The sequence below is a fragment of the Epinephelus lanceolatus genome, chromosome 2 (assembly GCF_041903045.1).
Source record: "Epinephelus lanceolatus isolate andai-2023 chromosome 2, ASM4190304v1, whole genome shotgun sequence".
In the NCBI taxonomy this organism is placed as follows: Eukaryota; Metazoa; Chordata; class Actinopteri; order Perciformes; family Serranidae; genus Epinephelus; species Epinephelus lanceolatus.
Window position 1 is genome coordinate 43,399,376 of NC_135735.1, and position 22,605 is coordinate 43,421,980.

The 22,605-nt window shown below is 40.2% G+C and overlaps 1 protein-coding gene across 1 annotated transcript in view; it reads left to right on the top strand.

Annotated features, from left to right (window-relative positions):
- LOC117250859 (neural-cadherin) overlaps positions 1 to 22,605 on the top strand; it is a 460,454-nt gene that overhangs the window by 263,351 nt on the left and 174,498 nt on the right. The window contains exons 20-24 of the mRNA XM_033616852.2: positions 1,404 to 1,595; positions 2,505 to 2,948; positions 3,845 to 4,175; positions 5,466 to 5,559; positions 13,780 to 13,964. Coding sequence (XP_033472743.2) covers positions 1,404 to 1,595; positions 2,505 to 2,948; positions 3,845 to 4,175; positions 5,466 to 5,559; positions 13,780 to 13,964 — 1,246 coding nt within the window. The remainder of the gene's footprint in view (positions 1 to 1,403; positions 1,596 to 2,504; positions 2,949 to 3,844; positions 4,176 to 5,465; positions 5,560 to 13,779; positions 13,965 to 22,605) is intronic.

Sequence of the window (22,605 nt, forward strand, 5' to 3'; positions counted from 1 at the left end):
GAAGACTAGTTACTGGTGTTTAAATCAAGTTATAAGTACACAGATATCTTTTTTTATAGGAGAAAAACAGGCTGGTTTCACAAAGATAAACTTTGACTGCGGCACAGATCAAACTAATAGTCAGACTTCAGATAGACTTCTAAATTCACTCACTGTACAAAGCTGTTTTGCTCTTGACTATCTTAAGGAGGCCTAATTTGCTGTAAATTCTGGTTAAATTTAGACTTCTTTCAAACAGAGCAACTGCATCAAACTGAATGTAAATTCAGCTGAATATGGTGCCACCACCTAACTGCAAAAAAAAAAAAAAAAAAAAGAACAAAACAAATCAAATAAAATTCTCTTTGGCCCAAGAAGCATTTTTTTCTGCAGACCACTATTATAAGACAAGTTTGTAAAACTGTTTGTTGGCAGAACCTCTGCAACTGTGAACAAGTGGGCCACATGACACAGACACCCTGTGGCTTCCTAATCTGGCAGTGCTCAGGACTACTGATAACTCATCAGCCAGACTTAGGATGGTGTCTTTGGGCAAGCAAAAGCTGCAAACGATGTCTTCACAGCGCTCTGTAGAAACTCTTTTTTCCTGTCTCATTACTCACTCAGTTCACAACCTTGTTAAGGAACCACAATTTATGATTAGAGCTAGGCACCAAAACCCCTGCCAATATGGTGCCAGTTCCCATATGACCAGTTCCTACTGGACTGAATCATAATGCACATTTTGGTGACTCATTGCGGTGCCAGATTGTGTATGGTGAGTGTGTGGTTAAGAGAGCGAGAGTGTGTGTGTGACAGTGATGTGTGACAGTAAGGCTGTGGTTACCAGAGCAGAGAGTTTAAAGTTAAACATAGCAGTGCCATGTGTGTACAGTTAGGCTGTTGTCAGTGAAAAACTGCTTCAGCTCCCCATGACTCAAGCCAAGTGATTAGCCCTGAAGTTAGGCACCATTTTTCAAAAAAACAAAAACAAACAAAACAAAACAAAAAAACCTAACTCTATTCATGAGTCATGTTTTTCACATTTTTTGTCATTGCCACTGGTTAGTGGGTGTCACCAGTTGTTAATATGGAGACGTGGCTCTTTATTCTAAGTTTGCCTGGGGTTAAGGTGGCTAATTTTTTAGGCCTAAAATAAGTCTTAATTTTTGCGAAACTGTCTAACTTTCATTAACCTAAGAGAAAAATGGAGACTGGTCCAACACTACACACCAGTCTGAAATATGTGAATCTGGCTAAACATCAGTGCTTAGTGTCTGCTGGTTGTGTTCTTCGGACATTGTTTGTTAGCACATTAGCCATAACAAATTCTGCACTGTCTACACTTATGTAACAAAAATGTAAGACGCCAATATCCCAATGAGAGACAGCCTCACTTACATGATGTTGTTGCTTGTTCAAAGGTCCTGGAGCTTGCTGCAGAGGACAGAGACACTGGAGAAAATGCCCAGCTGACCTTTAGTGTTGTGGCTGGAGACCAAGAACAGAAATTCTACATGGTTAGTCATAAGCAGGAGCAGCGTGGCACTCTGAGGCTTAAGAAACGTCTGGACTATGAACGACACAGTGAGCAGAGGTTCAACCTCACACTGAAGGTATGTGGAAGCTGTTCCTAAAGCCCTGTTTAACCACAGTCTCCTATTGAAGATTATTTTGATTTATTTGAACTTCTCTCTCTAATTCATGGAGCTAAATTTAACTTTTGTGATAGGTGTGCGGCATGTGTAAAGGGGATTCAGAGAAACAGGGTCTGATTCAAGAATGACAGAAGTCAGATGATGAATAGTACTGTGGTACCTGAAAATATGAAATGGATTTTGGTTTGGGAACATGCACATGTAGCCTGTTCCTGGAAAGTTTTGAGAATTGCTGAAACTGATGGGAAAAAATGAAAACATGTTTTGGGAAATTTCATGAGCACTGATCTCAAAGTTATTTGTTTTTCCTCAGTGATATAAGTCCCTTAAATCAAGCTGTCAGTGCCTCCGTCAAAACGTAAGACAAAGAATTTCAAGGTGCAGAAATCTATAAAGTCAGTCACAGAAGACACAGAAGGTGTCATATGTCAGCTACAGACAAGAACTCTAAAGCGCCACAAGGCAGCTTTTCACATTGGTGGCAGTGAGAGGTAGCTGTTGAAAAATAACAAGAAATTCTATAGTGTGATATAAAACCGGCTGCAGCACGCTCGCGCACACAGATGTATGGATGGTGTGAGATTGCTTTGTAGCCAAGAGTGTAAAATAATGAAATAGAATGGTGATCACTGCTGTTTAGATTAGTTGTATTTGACTTTTTTTCTCATTTTCAGTAGCTCGTGGTGGAAAATTCCAGCTGTTGATTTTGCAGAGTATCAGAAATCTGTTCAGACAAAACTACAATTAATTACTATCATATTTGTATATATGTATGTATTTGGCTGATAAGATGGATGTCTTTTGATGTAAATCTTGCCTCTGCTGCTCTTGTATGACATGTGAGACTATATAAGCTTCCTATTTTAGGTTGAAGACCTGGACTTCTCCAGCCTTCTGCACTGTGCGGTGGAGGTGGAGGACTATAATGATCATGCCCCCGTCTTTATTCCACACCTTCTGTCTCTGGCCCCACTCCCTGAGGACATCAGCGTGGGAACCAGTGTGGCACGTTTGGTGGCCAGTGACTCTGATTCAGGCCAGAACCGTGACATCACCTATAGCCTATCAGAGGACTCAGATCCGGAAGGGCTCTTCACCATTGACCAGTCCGGAGTACTTTCTGTGGCCCGGCCTCTGGATCGGGAAAGGATATCACAGCATTACTTGGTCATCATAGCAACCGATCATGGCGTTCCACCTCTAACAGGCAGTGCCACAGTCCAGCTGCCGCTGTTGGATGTAAATGATAATGGACCAGAGTTTGAGGCGGCTTACTCCCCAATAGTCTTTGAGAATGTGGCTGGACCACAGGTAGGTTTGACTGAGTTTGACTTTAAATTAACATGCAACTAGAGATCTACTGATTAATCAGCTGGTGACTGAGACAATTTTCAGCTTGAGTGGGCACAACTGGTAACTAGCTGGTCAGTCTCAGATATACCCGATCCTGTGCCAATCAAATTTATATGCATGTGCCACACAATGGTTCACATCATGCACACAGTGGCAAAGACACTAACCAACTATTTACTCAGCTGCTGCAAACCGTTCTCATTCCCAGGTTGCCAAATACAGATGCTTTGTCACACTCCCTCGTTAGCGACTTTTTCAGACCTCCTTAGTGACCTTCTTTCTAAAATGCAAGAAGCAACAAATTTAGTGACTCATTCAAACAGTCAGGAAAATAGCTGTAATTCATTCCCATGCATCCTGCTCAGAGTAATCGCAGTGACTGGGTTCTCTTGTGCCTTGTCCACAGTGTGAGGCAGGCAGGAGGAGTTAATACTGTACTGGATAATTCATAGTTGACTCTCTATATTAAGCCTTCATACACAATATAGAATAACATTTTCTCCAGATTTTCTTTTCTGGTATATAAATAACATGTTTGACTATGTATAGATCCGTTGCACCTGTTCTCTTTCAGGAAAGGAAAAATTCATTTTATGTGGATTTTATTTGTACAAAAACTCTAACCAATAACCTGGAGCACTTTTTCAATATTAGTTTGGTAGAAGGAAAGAAAGTCTTGTAACCTGGTACAGCTCTCGAGAAAATGTAAAAGGTATTTAATAATCAGTGTTTTATAATTAACATACAATGTAATTTTTCGTTAAAGAAAAGACATATTTGTGTATGTTGTCAGTTGTAGTCTTTGAAATGACCTTAGCAAGCCACAACCCCTCATGCTCTCCGTTCTTGTTTAGGTAGTAAGGTTGAACCAAACATCAACGCTCCTCCGAGCTGTGGACCGGGACTCTCCAGAGAATGGCCCACCCTTTCGCTTCAGTGTTCCCTCAGAGTTTCGCCACAGCAATGATTTCTACATCCAGGACAACCTAAATGGCACTGCGACACTAACAGCTCTGAGGACGTTTGACCGTGAGCGCCAGAAAGAATTCCTCATTCCCATTATCATGAGCGACAGTGGCCATCCAGCCAAAACAGTGACCAGCACCCTTACTGTGACCATCGGTGACCAAAATGATCACGCACATGTGGCGGGGGAGAAGAAAATATTCATCAATAGTCACAGAGGTGAGAGTGTCCTCATTATCTTTGGATGTAGTGTTCAAAGAAACAGAAAAAGATTAATAAAGAGATGAAGCTCTTAGGTACACTTTCTAACTTGTCTTCATCTACTTTTTCGAGCACATTTTGAACTTTGATCTCAAAGATAGTTTTTCTGTCTCTGTAAGTGAAACTGACACTGCCAGCCAATTAATGCCAAATCAGTGTGCAGTAATTAGTGAACACCGCCACACACCACACCATTTTTATAGTGTTTTTCACCTCTACCTCAATTCACCCACTGTCACCACATTATCATTGTCTGCATGATCAGTTGTTAGTCAGAATGACTCTCATGGTGCTATTCTAAGGGTCACAAAGACAAGCCATTTCTCGATTTGACATGCAATTAATCACAGCTACAATGTTTATTCTCCTTGAGCCTATTACATGTCTTCTATAAGGGTTATCAAACGAACCACATACTAGAGTATCTGGGCTCAGACTACAGTGAATCTCAGACAATGTGTCACAAAACGCCTGCACATAATTTTAGCAAAGTTATTTTGCATTCAAAACAACTTGTTTTGTCAACTAGTTCCTCAGTCAGGTATTCGATCTTAAATTTCACCAACTCTACAAGATGAACCAGTATTTGCACCCCACAATAATAAAAGACCTTGTTGCTTGTCTGTTTGTCACAATACAATGCTTTGTTCACATTCTTACACCTAAAGTTGTGGGAAAAATAGAATAGCATTCTCAGTTTTTGCCATTGAAAGCCCTGAATGCTTAACAACATGCTTAAATTCAATATGTCAAGGTCTGTCTTTAAGTTTTCAAGGGTATACCCAGAATTATTCCCACATGCTTCAGAGAGTGAAGAGTTTTAGGAGGGTAAAAGTACCAACCATTCTTTCTACATGATTATACTCTTTGCAGCTGAACATCATTTTCTTTTATGCATTTCCTTCTGCTGGAAGGTAATTTTGAATGAAGCCTAAGACATGAACATTTAAGCCTTTAATTTTGTTTATTTATTTCCATCGTTGTTGGTGCTGTTTGTCTGTTTGTGAGATGCCTATTGGTATGGTTTCCGAGGTTCATGGTATTATAGACATAATGCACAGCACACTTAATTTCAGGTAGATGGAGATGCGCATGCTGTAAAGCAAGACCTGTTCTTGCCCTGAACATTTTTCTGAAGAAATGGAGGGCCAGTGCAGAGTAAAATCTGTGCTCTAAAAACATAAATGCACAGAATTAATGGTCATTTAAAACAGAAAACTCATAAACTGGTGTGCGTTCTGTTTTCAGGACGTATGCCAACTACGGTGCTCGGAAAGGTCTACTCCCCTGACCCCGATGACTGGGACAACAAGACGTATGTCTTTGAAGGACATGTGCCAAGGTAAATATTGTGACTCTCCCTGAACCATTCATGCTGAATTCTCCACACAATGGATAAAAAAGCCACACTGTGCAAAATATAAAAATTAAACAAACAAATTTATCAGGCTATCCACACAAACATGGGTACACTAAATTGCCATAGATGCCCTAATTTATTTTATGTGTCAGTATTTTCTAATCAAAACTATGTCATGAACAATTTGAAGTAAGTGCCCCATCAGCCAGATGAGTCTATTATATTTGTCAGTGAAGCCGTATATGTACATTCAGTGTATTCTGTTATGTTAGACCTTGAATGTATTTCAGCAGAACCAACAACTACAGTCAAGGTGTACTTTCTATGAAAATAGAAGTTGTTTTTTCTCATTTCCCAAACAGATTCACTCAGCACAATAGGTGGTTATGAAAACAGGAAGCACAGTAATAACAGTCAATAAAGTACCCTTATGTTTTATTTGTTTGCGCTCATAAAGGCTCATGCTTAAGACTGTCCAAAAGCCATCATTACTATCTCAGATATATAGGTTACACTGGCCAAATGTTTTTGTTGGCCTGGAGTCTTTGTTGCCTCAGGATAAATGATGGACCTTCACTACTTAGGATGATCTGCACTTTGTCAAGAAAACCTGATGGTGTGTTACACATTGTGTTTATGTCCTGAACCATGCTACATTTCCCAGCCAATCTTGCTGCACATCATATTTTTTGTTGTGATTGATTTAGACATTTAAATAATGGAGAGCAAAAACATCCCTGACTGAAATATCTCTCAGGAAGAGGGAGGCCAGATGTCTTTTGGACTGTGATCAGTTCTGGAGACTCATGCACTTAAGAAGTCCCCCAAACTTTGCAGAATTTAAACATCTGCTTTTTGCTACAATTAGAGGTATTTTCTGGCTTTGAGAACATTTGGGGCTTAGCATGGACCTCTGTAGGGGTCAGGGGGTCGGGGGGGGGGGGGGGGGGGGGGGCTCCCCAGGGGAGTTTTTTTTTTTTTTAACAAGCTCCATTTTATGCTAAAATTGAAATGTTTATCTCCAAAAGTTTTGTTTACTTTCCAGATTAACCTTGAATTATGATGTTTAACATATTAGTAGTTGTTAGTAATTATTAATATTGAGTGGAAAGAGAACACTTAAAACAGCTTTCATTAATCATTTGTTGACTAGAGTTGGAAAATTAGTTAAATGTATATATATTGACTGTTGAAAGTAACTAAGTACATTTACTCAAATATTCCACTTAGGTACAGTTTTCAGGTGCTTGTACTTGAGTATTTCTATTTAATGCTAGTTTTCACTATTTCAAACAATATTAGGATATGATATAACAATATTACATATTGATATTTAAATTTTTTGGCAGTTAAAAAACACGCCCGTAGCTAATGTATAAACACACTTGACTAATAGCCCAATAGCCAGGCCTTAAACTCACCCCCATGGCTCCAGACTAACTTTTTTCAGTAGGAGCACTGTAGCCCCTAACTGAAAAATTTTAGGAGCACAAGCAGAAAATATAGGGGCTAACCTTAAATCATCCTGCAACACAATTATTCACATATTTGGCCATGTTAACCGTATCATAAACTATATGTAGTCTACTGTTTATTAACATTGGACTGTTTTAATATTTAAATATTTAGCATCACACAGACTTGTGGTCAGTGGGAGGTGAGCATTCATAAAATGATCTGACTGATCTTAAATGAAAGCTGTTGTCCTGTATTTGTTTTCCTCTGAAAACATTAACTTAATATACTGGACAATTTATTTAGTCTATGTAGCTGAGGTAACAGGTCAGCAAACTGATATGATGCTGATTTACATGAGAATTCATGTAAAATGGAGGTTGAACCATGAAAATAAATTACAGATCACCTGTAAAGCACTTAATAATAATAATAATAATAAACTAATTTGTCATAATAAAAAAAAATGAAGACGGAGAAAAAACTGATATATGAGTCTGATAATAATTTAATAAATCGACATCGTATCGGAAATTATCATCATATGGTGCTTCTGTGACTTCCTGTATGGATTTAAGGCTGCTGGAAACTGTCTGGAAACTTTCTGGCTGAATCAATCAGTCAATCAGTCCACAAGGGGCCTCAAACAGACTTTGCACAAACTTCCAGAGAGTCTGCTTGGGGTGCAGACTTAAGCAGATTTCACTGATTTAATAACCCACAATTCATTGCAATACGGACGTGACGTTGTGGGTTTTCAACTGCTGAAAAAAAAAAAAAAAAACAGCTTATGAGTGTGTAAAATAGTTAGTGATAGTTAGGCCTAATAAAATGTTACTTGAATTTTGTAGGCCAGAAATAATATTCAACCAGCCTGGCGTTGCCAGACCCAATTTGCAAAATGCAAATGGATCTGGACATGGAGTGTACATTTCCTCTATTCCTGAGGGGCGGTATCAACGGCTGTCACTCAAAGTGCCCCTTCATGCAATTGGAAAGACGGAAAACCAATCAGTGTAAACAAAACGTGTGACGTAGGCTAGCACAACGCCACTGTAATCATACCAGCAAGCAAGTGATTCCCAGCTTGGTTGCTTCCCTGACCTGCTCCTCCATGAGAGCAACTAGCGAAGAAACAACAATAGCCACTGGGTTTTCACTGAGTCCCATCTTTTTCCCGATCAACAGAGCCAGTTGGTAGCCAGTTTTTCAATAAAAGCTTTCAGTGCAGCCGTTTGTTCTGCTTTTAAAGAAAATGTACATTCCAGTTCGTTCAACACATTTACCATTGCAGTTTCAAAATCAGTAGCCACGTTGGTTGTTTACGAAATGCATTCACTCAGCTCCTTGTCCCTCCTATTCTGATGACGTGTTTGCAAATAACCCGCCCCAAAGTAATAAATGGTTGTGATTGGCCCGGTAAGCTTTAACCGATGCCAGAATGCACCTTTATGATTGCATGGCCAGACTGATCTGTGGAGCGAAATAGAATATGAGCTTGCGAGATTAGGATGGTTTCACCAGGCTAATATTCATCCACATAATGATACAAAAATTATAGGCTGTAGAGGGACTGAAAATACAGTTTATTATTGCGGCCTTTAAGGCTGTGCAGTGAAATAGGCTGAAAAATGTCCGAAAACAACAAAAGAAGGTTTCTGATGTCAGTAATGCCCAATATATTGAGTTATAGTCCTATTTACCTTATTTACAAACATTTCTGTTTTTAAACGCTGTAGCCTGTTATATAGAGATGTATGAATATATATTAATTTGTTGTTGTTATTTATTAACATTTTTGTTCAGTCACAAAAAAAGGCTATACATGGGATTTATATCTTGATATCTGCAGGGACAGATGAATAGTTCATCAATATATGTGAATATGACAGCAGTGATAGTTGAACGTTTCCACGGCAACAAGTAAAACAGTCCCGAGGGCTGTTGATCAGCCACTTGCAGTCTTTACTTGATGACAGTAAATACGTCACACAACGTACACCTGAAGTTTGCGAGGGCTCAGTCTGAAAGTCCAGAGGGTGGACATTTGGATTCAGCCTCTTACTTGAAGGCAGCTTGTTGTGACCGCCTCCTGCTGCAGCGGCCTGCTCTCATCCACTTTCCAGGCGAAGCGCAGTTCATCTTCTGATGAGTGAAGATGATGTAATCCTCGCAGTTAACATCACTCACTCTCGGACTTTCCCCCCTCTCACACACACTAGCCTACACTGGCGGAGTCGCTCCCTCATTTAAAAAAAAACAAAACAAAACAAAACAAAAAAAAAAACGCAAATTTGCGTGTCGCACACAAGCAAGTAGTTGTAAAAGATACACACTGACTCAAAAAATGGTCGCAAAATGCTCCTTTTCACTGATTGTTTTTTCTGGCTCCCATGAAAGGCCATTTTTGCATTTGTAGCTGATGTATCACAACATATAATTTCCATCTTTTATGTATACATTTTGTGCAATTTGATGACTAAGGCCTAATTTTGTGTTGGCAATGTGGTCAGTAATCAGCTCCCAAGCTGCATCCCCAATGTGCTACATCGTTCTCATTAAATCAGCTAGATAATTCTGTAGTGTCTCCTTTAATTATTTTCTATCTTTTTACCACCTTTTTCCTCCATTAACCCACAATCCTGTCCAATTCCCAGTCCTCCTCATTCCTTCCGATTGCTAGTTTTTCCTTTTTTCCTTGTTTTTCCTTGTTTGCTACTGTGCCTCGTTACCCACTTATAGGATGTGGAGGCTGTGGCCTGTTTCTGAAAATGCCCCCCTCAATACGCCAAAAAGAGCAGACACATTTTTCACTTTTACACACTCCCATACAGTGACACCCCATCACCCCACGACACCTTAGTCTTCATCTTCGAAACTAAGCTCAACTCAAAATGACAAACTTTCCTCCCTTCTTTGTCAAAGTCAAAGTTCAGCCTGTATAGAGGACTGGGTGTACTGTGAGGCATTAACATTTCATGACAGCTCTCATCTCTTGGTGTTTCAAACCTAAGTCGAGTTCAGAACACATTGTGTTACTGCCATTTCACAAAACGGAGACCATCAGAACTCATCTGGTCTGCTTTATATATTTTCATTTCAGTGCTTCAAATCAGCCACAATTGAGTTTGTTCAAAGTGAGTGTGTACTTAGGTTAATCAATTTTTGGTGTTTTTGATCAGGAAGTTAAAGCTAGCTTAGTTAGACAAACAGCACAAAAATTAGTATTCTGATGTAGCACATCAATGCATCTTATAGAATAGTTTAATTGTAAGTGTCCCACTCTGACTGGAATTGATGTGGCCAGTAATGTAAGTAGTTGACATAGTGGCAATAAAAACAGGCTTCAGCAAATTGGGAAGTACCAAGTGGGAAAGTATTGGTTGTTTTAGTAGAGAAGTAAATCGTCTTTCAGTGAAACCTGAAATTAAGTGCTAGACCTAAGACGTAATCTCCCCACCACAGCATATGCTTTAAAATGACTTAATGTGGCCCTTGTCTCTACAAGTGGTTTATTATTTGATTTGCCAAGGTTCTGCCTTGGATTTCCTCTATAATTAAACTTGAATGAGCTCATTTACTGTACAAGGGGAGCACGGAGACAAGGACCAAGTGAAATTGCTTCCTCGCATGTCTTTGTGCCTATTAGTCAGTCTCATTTTCCCCCGTGCCTTTCTCTCCCTAATGCATCGTCTCTGCTCACTTTCTATTATTGTCCCAGGGGGCAATTGGTTTACAGCAGAAAACAGAGTAAACACTAAAAGACAGAATGAAACACTCAGTAGAACAAAAGGCTGAGGGGGATCAATTAGTATTTGTATCGGTCTGTCTTTATCTTGGACAGTCGGAACAGGTCCTGCGGGCAATTGGATCGTAAAGGATGTTGAGCCTTACTTTTACGTCAATCCTTTTATATCACATAGCTCACACAGACACATCTTTGTCACCCTATTATACATATCAGTGATTTTTTTTCAGTCATGTAAGATACATGTTATTTATAAGATAATGCAGAGCATACTTTGTGTTCCAAAGAAAAACCCAGATCCAGAAGGCTATTTGTTGTATGCTTAAGCAGTTTAAATTAATTTTCTAATGATGTTTTTTAAATTAATTAGATTAAGTATAGCAAAGTTTTCTGATGTTTATTTGCTGCTGATTTGTTTTCAGAAAGTGTGTGGTAGCCAGCAGGAACTGAGTTTGGAAGCAGATAATGATGAAACTGCATTAAGCAATCCAGTTGCCAGACAAGAGCATTTACGAAAAATCCCAAAATTTCCTTCAATGACAACTAAAGGTGTCCCAAGCTGATTCACTTCTATACAACTGCTAGTGGACTCAAGGTTTCTGTAGTTGCAACAACTCCAGCAGACTGATGTTTTCTCTCTAGCAGATTGCATCAATTTTAGGAGTCTGAATAACTAACTTTCAATCTCAAATCAATTAATTAACCTTTCAAACTTACTGTTTTTGAATCTGGTACTCCAGTTTCTGGATCAAGTAACTTGTCAAAAAGAGGGTTTGTAAGATTTAGGAGGTTACTGCTGTTATTTTATTGTATCAGAAACTGTGCATATTTAAGTAGCATATAAGCATCAGATCGGATCTGGTATCGGCAGATTTCCAATTCAAGGAGTCTGAATGGGATCAGGGCCAAACCAATTTATGCAGGACATCCCTAATTACAAGGTTATTTTGTGGTCAATGCTGATGTTTTCTAAATTCTGGCTTTCTGCAATATAGGAGCATGACAGCTACAAAATTGTTAAAGTTAGAGGTTTGGGCACCTTAAACACTTTGTTGAGGTAAGGAAAAAATCATGGTTAGGGTTAATAAAAATGTGAACGTCATCTGCAGGTATATGAAGTAATGCAGACTCCAACGTTCTTCATAATTGTCAGACTTGCTACATGACTATCCTATCCACCACCCTGACTTTTCACTTCACTACATTAAGGGCACACTACTTCCTCTGTTGGCACTTAATGTTGGCAAATCTGGAGGCGTGGAAACGTGATATGGATGTAATTCTCAGTGATACTGAACTGTTATTTAATGATGTGATGTAATAATGGTTCTATGGAAACAGGCATAGCCCTCAAGCAGGTCTATGAGTTTCACCTTTCACCAAGCAGATCCTATTATTTTTCACATTGGACACAACCAACCATATGCGCCTGATAAAATGGGTCCATGTTGAAAATCATTTATATGCCTCCATGCCGGTGACAGCTGTAACTGGAAGCATTATGTTTTTAGGTTGTCTATCTGACATCCGTCCGTCCTATTCTCGTGAAATCGATATCTCAAAAATGCTTGAGGTATTTTCTTCAAATTTGTCACAAACATCCACTTTGAATTAGGAATTAATTTATTACAGTTTGGTGTTCAAAGGTCAAGGTCACTGTGACCTTGCATCTATCTCATTCTTGTGAATGTGATATCTAAAGAAGGCCTTGAGGGACTTTCCCCAACTTTGGCACAAACGTCCAGTTGGACTCAAAAATAAACCAGCTAGACTTTGGTGACCTCACAAAACACTATTTTCGTCATTACTCAAGAATTCATATGATGATTATGACAAATTTCACACAAATGTCTAACAAAAAAAAACTGATGAAGTGATGATTGTTTTATATCCAAAAGGTCAAAGGTCAGATTCACTGAAACATTGTAATGTTCTACAAAAACACTTTTCTTGCGATTACTCAACATCATATCTCAGGAACAGAAGGGGAGACATTGGTCAAATACTGAATTGGTGATAATATTCTGGTTGCTGGTTGTATAGATCTTCTGTGCTGCCGGGGAGAAGATGTGTATGAAGCATCCATGTTCTCACACTCATAGATGTAAACTGTAAGTGCAACTTGACTGGTATGTGAGAGCATAAAACTGCCAGATGGTAATTCTAGTCTCATGTTAAATTGTTAGAGGCCTGCGTGCCCTGCTGGGACACCAACATTGAATACCAACAGCAAAGCCTATGGATAATATGAGTTGCTATATGAGAGGAGCGAACCATGACTTACTGTATAGTTTTGGGTCCAGCTGACTCTGGCCCAATCGACAATAAGCATGCAGTCATATTGAGCATTTATTTCCACTCAGCCACTTACCATGCCGACCCCTGATGGGCAAATAACTGAGACTACTGATCTCTGCAGACTCACTGAGATGCCTGTAATAGCCTAATGACTAATCGGTACCACGCCAGCAGTCAGTCCTATGGATTCAGCAGCTTGACCCTCTCAGGCTCCGAGCCATAAGAAAATAACTCAGGCTGGGCAACGCAGCAGTCGCACTGTACGCCTGTGGTGAAATTGGATGTTGCAAACACACCAGCCAATCTTGCACCCTGGTCAAGCTTTGTGATCAAGCCTTCTGGGGATCTGCGGTAGCCAGGAGATAGCTGCATGAGGCGGCAACTTGAATGACCTCAGTTGTTCCAGAACGCTTCAGTGTTGCTTATTAGTAGTAAATACTTCTTCAAGAATTTGTTGTGTGGAAGGTTGCTATTTAAGTCACTACATAAAAGTGGATTAAGGAGTGAGTGACTTGTTTGTGTGCGCTCACCAGGTTGGCCTTTGGCTGAAAATTTTCTGAGTATTGATTCATGAGGGTGATAGGTTAAAATTATTTATGCCTGCACAGGGCTTGGCTTGTGTGAATTGGAACAATGGCTCTAAAATGTTGGAGTTTAAATGTACATTTTTTTAACTGCTGTGTACTTTTTCTTTTCCTCAGTTACTTTATCCTGAACAAGCGAACAGGCTTCCTGATCATCAAGGAGAATGCCCCACCTGGCATATATCAATTCCAGGTCCGTGTGTCTGATGGAGTTTGGCCAGACGCCATCTCTTCTGTCACGGTGCACGTAAGGGAGCTGCGAGACGAGGCCATCTACAACTCAGGGTCTCTCCGCCTGGCAGGTAAGATTGACTCTACAGAAACACACACACACACCTGTCTCTGTCTAGTCAAAAATGGTCTGTGGTGTCACTTGTGAATGTCCTCCTTGATCTTTGGTCCCTTCCAAGTCAATGCAGAGTATGGGTTTGGTCTGGAGTTCAGACAGCTGATGCTGACTGTTTTCATTCAGTCTGTTGTCCAGAGTCCTTGCTGTTTCACAGATGCAGATTCTTCAACAGTCGCTCCTTCTTGTAAATGACATCAGTCAAATGTTAAAGTGTGATAATATTGTTAGGATTATAGTTCCATACTTAGTTTTAATTGAGGTAGCTGAGTTGTTATGATTTTACCTAAGAAAAAGACCTTGGGATGTGGTTAAACACTAGACAGTGACACTACAGTTAAGATGTTTGGCCAAATAACTTTATGTCTGGTTAATTGACAGTATTCTAATATATTTATAACATACCGCACATCAGGTTTTGTCAGAGCAGCAAATAGGGGTCATATTTTCATCATTGTCTTTGGTGTAAACACAGTCCACCAGTTCTTTATTAATGTCTGTGCATTGTTTCAGTCACCCTTTCAACCAGATATGTATGCAGAATGCTGTAAAGGGCAATTAAGTCATAGTTCTGAACATTACACAGAAGTGTGATAACTTACTCTGAGACTGACCTTTCTCCTCATTAAGGCTGACACTGTAAATCCTGATACTCCGAGGTCCACAAAAAACTGTCCTTCACTTTCATCTGCCGGTCCTCTGTATCCCTTTTGTTTTGAAATTCACGCAAAAGTGCTTGACCCCTTCATGCTACTGCAGTGACAGGTAGGACCCATGACGATACTAATTTGTGATTAGCTGATAAATGTCAATATTGCCAAAAAACGTGCTCAACTGAAGAAATAGTTTGGATCTTCTGAAGTTGAGTTTTACTGATCCATGGTCAGTATGTTACATGCAGTAGACCGCAGTCACCTTGTCACCAGTTTGGAGAGGCAGGCAGGAGTACTACCATAGAACTGAATGGAAACTGAAGCAGCGATATCACTTTCTACAAAGCCGAAATTCATTGACAAAAAGCTAGCTGATCTGCCACTACCCCAATCAGTTAGTTTGTCTGTGTTATTGTGTGACTGTGATGAATCCAAACTACCTCTTTTCAGTTTACAGTTTTGTCATCTATTTTGTCGTAGATGGGAAACTGAAGCCGAAAATGGCTTTCCTATCAGAAAAGGTTGTCTAATGTTATGGTAAAACAGTGAAAATATTTTCAACATAGCTTACTTTTAAAGTGATACTGATTTTCTTAAGTGGCTAAAATATGATTTACTGCTGCCCCAGCAGTACATTGCTTTGCTTCTGTGTTGGTACTCCTGCCTGCTTCTCCAAACTGGGGTCGTGCTAATCGCCATCTACTGTAGGTAATACACCAACTTTGGATAAGTACCTCATACAACCCCACCTCACAATATCCAAACTATCCCTTCAATAGTGCTGACAAGGGAGAGTTGGAGAATGTGGTCATTATTTGCGTACTTTTCTCCAGTCATAGAAAATTAATGAGTGCTGATTAGTGTTTGCTCTAGTTGTTTGCAGTGTTTCACAGGACTGTCACACTCTCAGTTAAAGATGTTTCCTTAGCAAAAGATTACACCCATTATTAATCCCTCTCCCCTGACTCATGGGATCTCAGTTGTCATTGGCGCACAGACAGAAAAGCCTGTTTCCATTACTTATGCTGGCAAAATAATTAGTAGAGAGGTTTTGCTCAGCCAGCACATTCTCCTCACATGTTGAGCAGCATCCATCATTACCTGATGTACAGCACATCGGCTGTCTGCTCAGAATTAAATTCGCTTTAGAGAAATGGGACATGGCTGAAGGATTTTTATGATTTCAGAGATATTGAAATAGAAGCAGACGGGGAGGCCAGAGGGTGCACTCTAAAGATGGGAGGAGAGCAGAGGGAGAGAAAGAAGGAAAGGAGAGGATGGAAGGGAGAGTCAAGCCTCATATAAGTAGATAAAAGGATTTGCTTCTCATTCTGAAAACGGAGCTGAGGTAAATTAATGTGCACCAAACCCAGAGATGGCGTGGTGGAGAACAGCTGGCGCCCACGTTTCAATATTTGTGTAAGGGAATTGAATCCATTCACAAAATGTACATGAGCAAATGTGTGTTTAAGATGAATAATGGAAATCAAAATGAAAGAAACTGCCCTCAATTTTATTTGTTTTTGCAACTGAAACTATTTTTTCTCCACTTACTTTATATTAAGGTCAAATTTGTCAACAACTTTTCCCTAATGGGGGGTCACTTCATTGTAGATTTTTAAATGGCAACACTGTCATCAAAGGGTTGTTAGTGACAGAGTGTATTGATTTAATATGCCCTGGCTGTAACAAAGGGACTTAAATGGAGAGCTAGAGAGCACTGGTTTCAGCCTCTGCTGTGAATACAGTGTCAAAATCACTTTAAACCTGCAGTTTAGCAAGGAACAAACTCTCCTAAAATGTAAGTTTGAGGTTTCAAAGCAAAATGTAATATCAAGGATTAATGACTTTGAGATCATCCTGAGGTGTAGGCAAGCTACCAAAACTGTGGTGTGTGTGTGCGGAGGATATGTAACAGAAGCCATTTCCAGGATTTTATTTTTCCATGTGGAGCTTTGGAGTAAACAGTCTCATTGATTCTCAGTCTCGGGGATTATGAAAATATTCTACTTATAGCATTACTTACACCCTCCTTGACATTCTAAATCCCATTTCAAGAACAAATGTGGAATGCAATGAGGACGCACAAAGAAAGCACTAGTTAAGTCTGCCTTGCTGAGATTAAGGCTACCTCCCTCTCCCACTCTCTCTCTCTCTTTCTCAATATTGATGGAAAGGTAAAAAATGTGGTAAACAAAAAGTCCTTGAAATGTCCACAAAACAGTAGCTTAGAGTGAAATGCATAGTGCTCAGGGAGAAAGCACAATTACAAGTACACGATGAGTACATACACTTCATACTGATGTGGTTTGTGTTACATGATGAAGGAGAAGGACATTATCAACTGTTCTGCCAAGAGACTGTCCTTTAACACAAGAGCTCTCTTCATACACCAGTCTGCTCTCTGAGGTATGTGCATTGTGGGATCAATACACAGAAATTGAGAATATATCTTAGTTTGCTGCTGCAGTGATTGTATCGGAGATGCCTAAAACTTCCTTCATCTTCCTCACTGATCTGACCCTTTAGACATCACTCATATTGCCCCTCTGACTGTCTGTCAGTTTATGAGCTTGGTATGTTCTATTAAAAGAGCAGCTAAAATAAAGGCATGAAAAATATCAGAAATGCCACAAAATGTAATTTCCTTGTCTTTCTCCTCTCTTTTCTGTGGACGGGGGAAGATGTTAAGATCTTGTACTGCGCACCAGCATGCCATTAAAAGCGCCACATCCACATCCATTGGAGTATGGCTGCAAGCAGTGACTATTTTCATTATCAATCAGAGGGGCAGTGCACCAGTTCTACACACCAGTCAGTTTACAGGTCATGAGGACTACTACTCTGCTTGTGTAAACTCCTGTCATCAAGTTGTCTTTGCTCAGGCTAAAAGAACATACATTTATAACAGAAAGCCAGTGTATCAAACTGCAGGTGTAACTGCATGTAACAAAAGATGCTATCAAGTTGCATTATGGGAAATGTAGAATCCAGGGTTTTATAGAGATTGATTCAGCCCTGTTTCTGAAAGCCCTGTTTACACCTGGTGTTAACACGTGCTTTGGGTGATCGGATCACAAGCAGACAGCTGTAAGTACAGCTGTGAATGCAGCCAATGTGTTTTCATTGCAACTTGAGATCTGATTACTCAGACCACTTTCTGAGTAGGTCTGGGCTGTACATGGCCTCATTCAGCAGTGTGTACGTTAATGTGTTCTGGGCCACACTGAAACATAGCCTTCTCGGCTGACGTCCCCAGGAGACAAGAAAGCTTTCTGTTACCGCAGTTACATAGGTTAAGGCAAGTTCACATTACACGACCGGCCGACCAGTCTTAAGTCACGGAGACTATCGTAATCTTTTGAGCATTCATACCTGGCAATGTGTGTTTCTGTCATCGGGAGCCTTGCCAACTGCGTTACGACCTGTGTGTGCACACCACAAGATTTCTCCACCTAGCCCTCGCCGACAGAGCCCCAGATAGCGCAGTGACGTCACCAAACTACGCTTTGTCACACGTGAACAAAACAGGATATTATGAAGTTCGCCGGCGCTACTTGTCAACATGGATGTCCAACAGCTTGGAGGTCTGCAGGTCGTTTGCGCTCTGCTCTGCGCTGAGAAGAAACAGGAAAAGAAGAAAAGGATTTGGGTGAAGGAATGGGTTGCTGCACTCGGATTGCGTGGGTTGTCAATTCTGTAGAGAGAGTTGGAGGTGAGTTCTATGAATTAGACTTGCACCGATTACAATTTTTTGGACTGATACCGATTTCTAAATTTGCAGTGTTTGGATGGCCGATTCCGATTTTGCACACAACACACAAGATATTGCAATAATTTCTATCTTTGCTTTATTAGAACATTTTAACTAAGATGCAACCAGCTTTTCAATAATCATCTCAAACAAAGAAACAAAAACAGTGACACAGGTTAAGAAACATTTTCCTTTTTGCTCAAATAAATCTTTAGGTACAGTATTAAAATAAATAAGTATAAAAGGCATACATGAATAAAAACAGATAAATAAAATAATAATTCTTGGTGTATAGCATTTGTGGGTAATTTCTTGAATAGACAAAAAAGTAAATATATCTCCTGTGGAAAATTCACACAGATCTTGTGTCCGCGCCTGCCAGTAAGCACGCGGACACGCACATCTTCGGCACGTGGACACACACCTCATCAGTTTCAAGCGGCACAGTGAAGCAATGAGAGCTCAACAGTTAAGTTTAACACGGACAATTATCAACTTTCTCCTTCTCTCTTTTGATGTGTGTGCATGAATGATTAAGGTGAGAAGCTGCCCATGTTTCACTTCACATCGCCCAAGCCATGAGTTGCATGTGCGTGTGTGTGCGCTGCTAATGTTGCTTGACCTCAGTCATGTGGCACACCGGAAATTTGACTGGCGTTTTAAATCAGCATATTTTAGACTGACCGGCAGGTTGCAGGTCATGGCCAATCACATTAAAATCAGCCCAATTCTGAGCACTGCCGATTAATTGATGCAAGTCTACTATGAATGAAACTCGGTTGCTACTGTGCCGCCAGCCTGTTAGCTTGCATTGTACTGTCTGTATAGTCTATGCATGTATTCTGACCCGGATTATTGTAGCTTTCATAGCTGAATGATGAAACGGGTTTTCGGGAAATGCTACGGATGAAAGCGGAGGACTTTGATTTCTTGCTGGGGCTGGTAGAGCCATACACCTCATTGGCTGATGCTCTTTGTCAGTCGTGTCAGACTTCTCTAGTTTTCTAGCATGCCAGGTATCCAGTCTCAGTCGCAGACGAGGGGGCGACTTGCTCATAGGCTTGTTCACACATGAGGACTCGTCGTGGCAGACTATCTGCCGACTCACCTCCGACCCAAGGTGGCTCTCAAGATCCTCTGTGACGTCAAAATCGGGGTGAAAATCATGTAATGTGAACTAGGCTTTAGATGCAGCTTTAGATGAGTGACTTTCCCCCCAGGGAAACGGCTCCAGTTCAATATCTGCTGGGTGAGCATGAGCTAACGAAGCAGGGGCTGTTAAGTCACACAGACACTGAAATGTCGTTAAACCCATTATTTTTCATTAGGTAACGTTAGCCGTGTGATGCTCACAGTTAGCCCTGTCCCTGTGTGTGCAGCAGACTCTCACTAAGTCTCCAACACAAAGCTCGTACTCCCAAAGCAGTAGTCTCCTAACAATGGTGAATGAAATGATTTCGTGTTTATTTGCATATAGATTGGGGAAGTGAGATCCAGTTAAGAGTGGTCACTGGAGACGCATTCTAATGGCAGGCGTGAACAGACAGACAGAGCTGTACACTTATGATCAGATCATCCAAGACGCATGTTAATACCAGGTGTAAACACGCTATAAAAGTCACAGTATTACAACCTGTGTTCCATTTTGACTATCTCTGTGTTTAAGTTCTCCAACATTGTTGAAGTGCACTGCTACATCACTGGCATACCCCTTTACTTTAACTGAAAAAAAAAAAGTATTGTAAGTATTGTATTAAATGTCAAAAGAAAACACCCATCACAGTTTCCTAGAGCACAAGGTGACATCCTTTAGTTGCCTGCTTTGTCTGACCAACAGTCCAGAACTCAAAAGATTTTCAATTTACATTGCTGTCAAACTGACTGCCGTCTTTGCAGTCAATTAAAACTCCCTGGATCTGTTGGTGTATTTGCTTGACAGTGATTGAAGTCAGCTATCACATCTGATTTTGGGCAAGACAGCACTGTTCCCCTGAGCTGTTCCTTTAATCACTGAATGAGCTCCTGAAAAGAAATTTAAAACCATAGACAGATTTATTTGACGGTTATAAAATACACGTAATATTGGCTTATGTGAAAGCAGTTATCACATACACCTACAAATTGTCAAGGACCTAATTACATTACAAGTCCAAAGGCTTATTACCTCTGTCATGAAGGTAATGTTTCGGTTCGGTTTATTTGTCTGTCAACAGGATTACAGAAAAAACACTCTCCAGATTTTCATGAAACTTGGTGGAAGGGTGTAGCATGGCACAAAAAAGAACCCATTCAATTTTGGAGTGTATTCAAATCACAGGGCAGATACAGAAATTATTTTTTCCTTTTGACAGCCATTTCTTCTCAGCCTGCTTTAAGTTTCTCTCTGCTTCAGTGAGTTTCAGAGATACTGAAAGTGTATTCCATTCAGTTGCAGCTCTGTATACAAAAGTATTTTTTACCCTCAGAACCTTTAAATCTTAAACATTTGTTGATTCTCCTCCATTATTTTATTAGAAATGAAAGTAAATCATGAATTATAGAGATGGTTTTATAGAAAACAACCTACATTGAATACAGTTAAGGTAGGAGATATTTATGTTTCAGCTGAGCGCCATCTGTGTAGTACTGCAAACGGTAATTATGCAAATTATCAATGTGTTTTTATCTGCCTCATCAGCTACCTGCGTTGTCTGTAATGTCATACAGAGAAAGGCAGCGTACAGAAACTTGTATAGACATGCCATATTATTACTAAGATAATTTTGTCCTCACTTTTTTGCAGTATTTTATTTTTTTACTATTTGTTTTGTTTTAAGAAGATGTTATTTCTCTATTTTTAAAGTATCTACTTGTTACTTCTCAAGTATTAATGTATTTCTTAAGTAAAATTTCATGGGAAGGGACAAAAGTTGTCTTTCAGTGGAGAGGAAATACAGTAACATCGGGTCATCATCTTTATCTTTTTTGTTGAAACATGTTAAATGTTTGGTTCCTATCAAACATATTCCTTTGTGGTTTTCATAACTTCAAAAGTCCTGGAAAAACAAATCCTTTTTCACTTGACTTGGTCCAAAGCGCACCTTTAAAAATGGCTCCACTGTGTTTCTGTCATGCTGAGACTTTGTTCAGGAGGAAGCTCAACAAACCGCACAAAGACCATAATAGTGTTTGTTCTCTCTCACTGCTTTGTCTCAGTTTTTCTCACAACAGCACTGCTATATGAGTAGCATATTTTATCCCTGCTTTGCACCTATTTGTGTGAGATCACAAACCTATGGGCAGGAGCGAGTCTGTGCACCACCGCCTCAACTCCAATGAAGCCTCTGGGAAGGAGAAAGCAGTGGTGAATTGTGAGGTTGGATCAAAGCCAGGTGCAAAGGCTGCCACTCTGCGTTAGGAGTTACTACCCTCTCCCCCCCAGCCCCCATCCCTCCTGACTGTCTCTCTGTCTGCCTGTGTCCTTGTTTCTCCCGCTGGACTGACTGATGGGAGCTGACATTAGCCTCGATCCCTCACGCTGTATCCGCTGAGCCCATTCTGAGCCCCCTGTTTTGTCTCTTAATGCCTAGGCTCTGTCTCCCTCTACACACTCACAAACCTAATCACCCTGCCCAACCCTTTTTATATATATGTGTGTGTGTTCTTGTATGTCTGTCTCTGTGAGAACCAGTCTGAGTCTCAGAATGCTGATTATGAAGACATTTTTATGACGAAGGGCAGTACGTGGTAGTCCTTGGATTCAGTCCTCAAGCTGGAGGATAGGCTCATATTTTTTCAAGTCTGTCTTAAAACAACACCCACATGCCCACATGTATAATAAACAACTTTTGGTCACAGAACTTTCTTTTCCTGTCCATGTTGGCCCATAAGACATCCCTTAGTAATGTGATTTTAATATAAGCGATAAGGGCAGATTTATTGTCCTTGAGTGTTTTCCGAAGTGGTCTTTTTAGCATAAAAAACACTTTCATGAAATCATAAGGAGGGAATTTCATGCTAACAAGACAATAACTGTTGGAGATTCCCACTTGATTTGGGTAACTGAGATGGCTGAGGCCTCATATTAGCTTTAGCTGAACTTTGGAATGCATTTTTACAGACAACGAGGGCTGTATATTTTCTCCCCCATCTCTCACATCAGAATGACATCAGGAACGGACCTCTTCTAGACAACCATAGAGGGGAGGAAC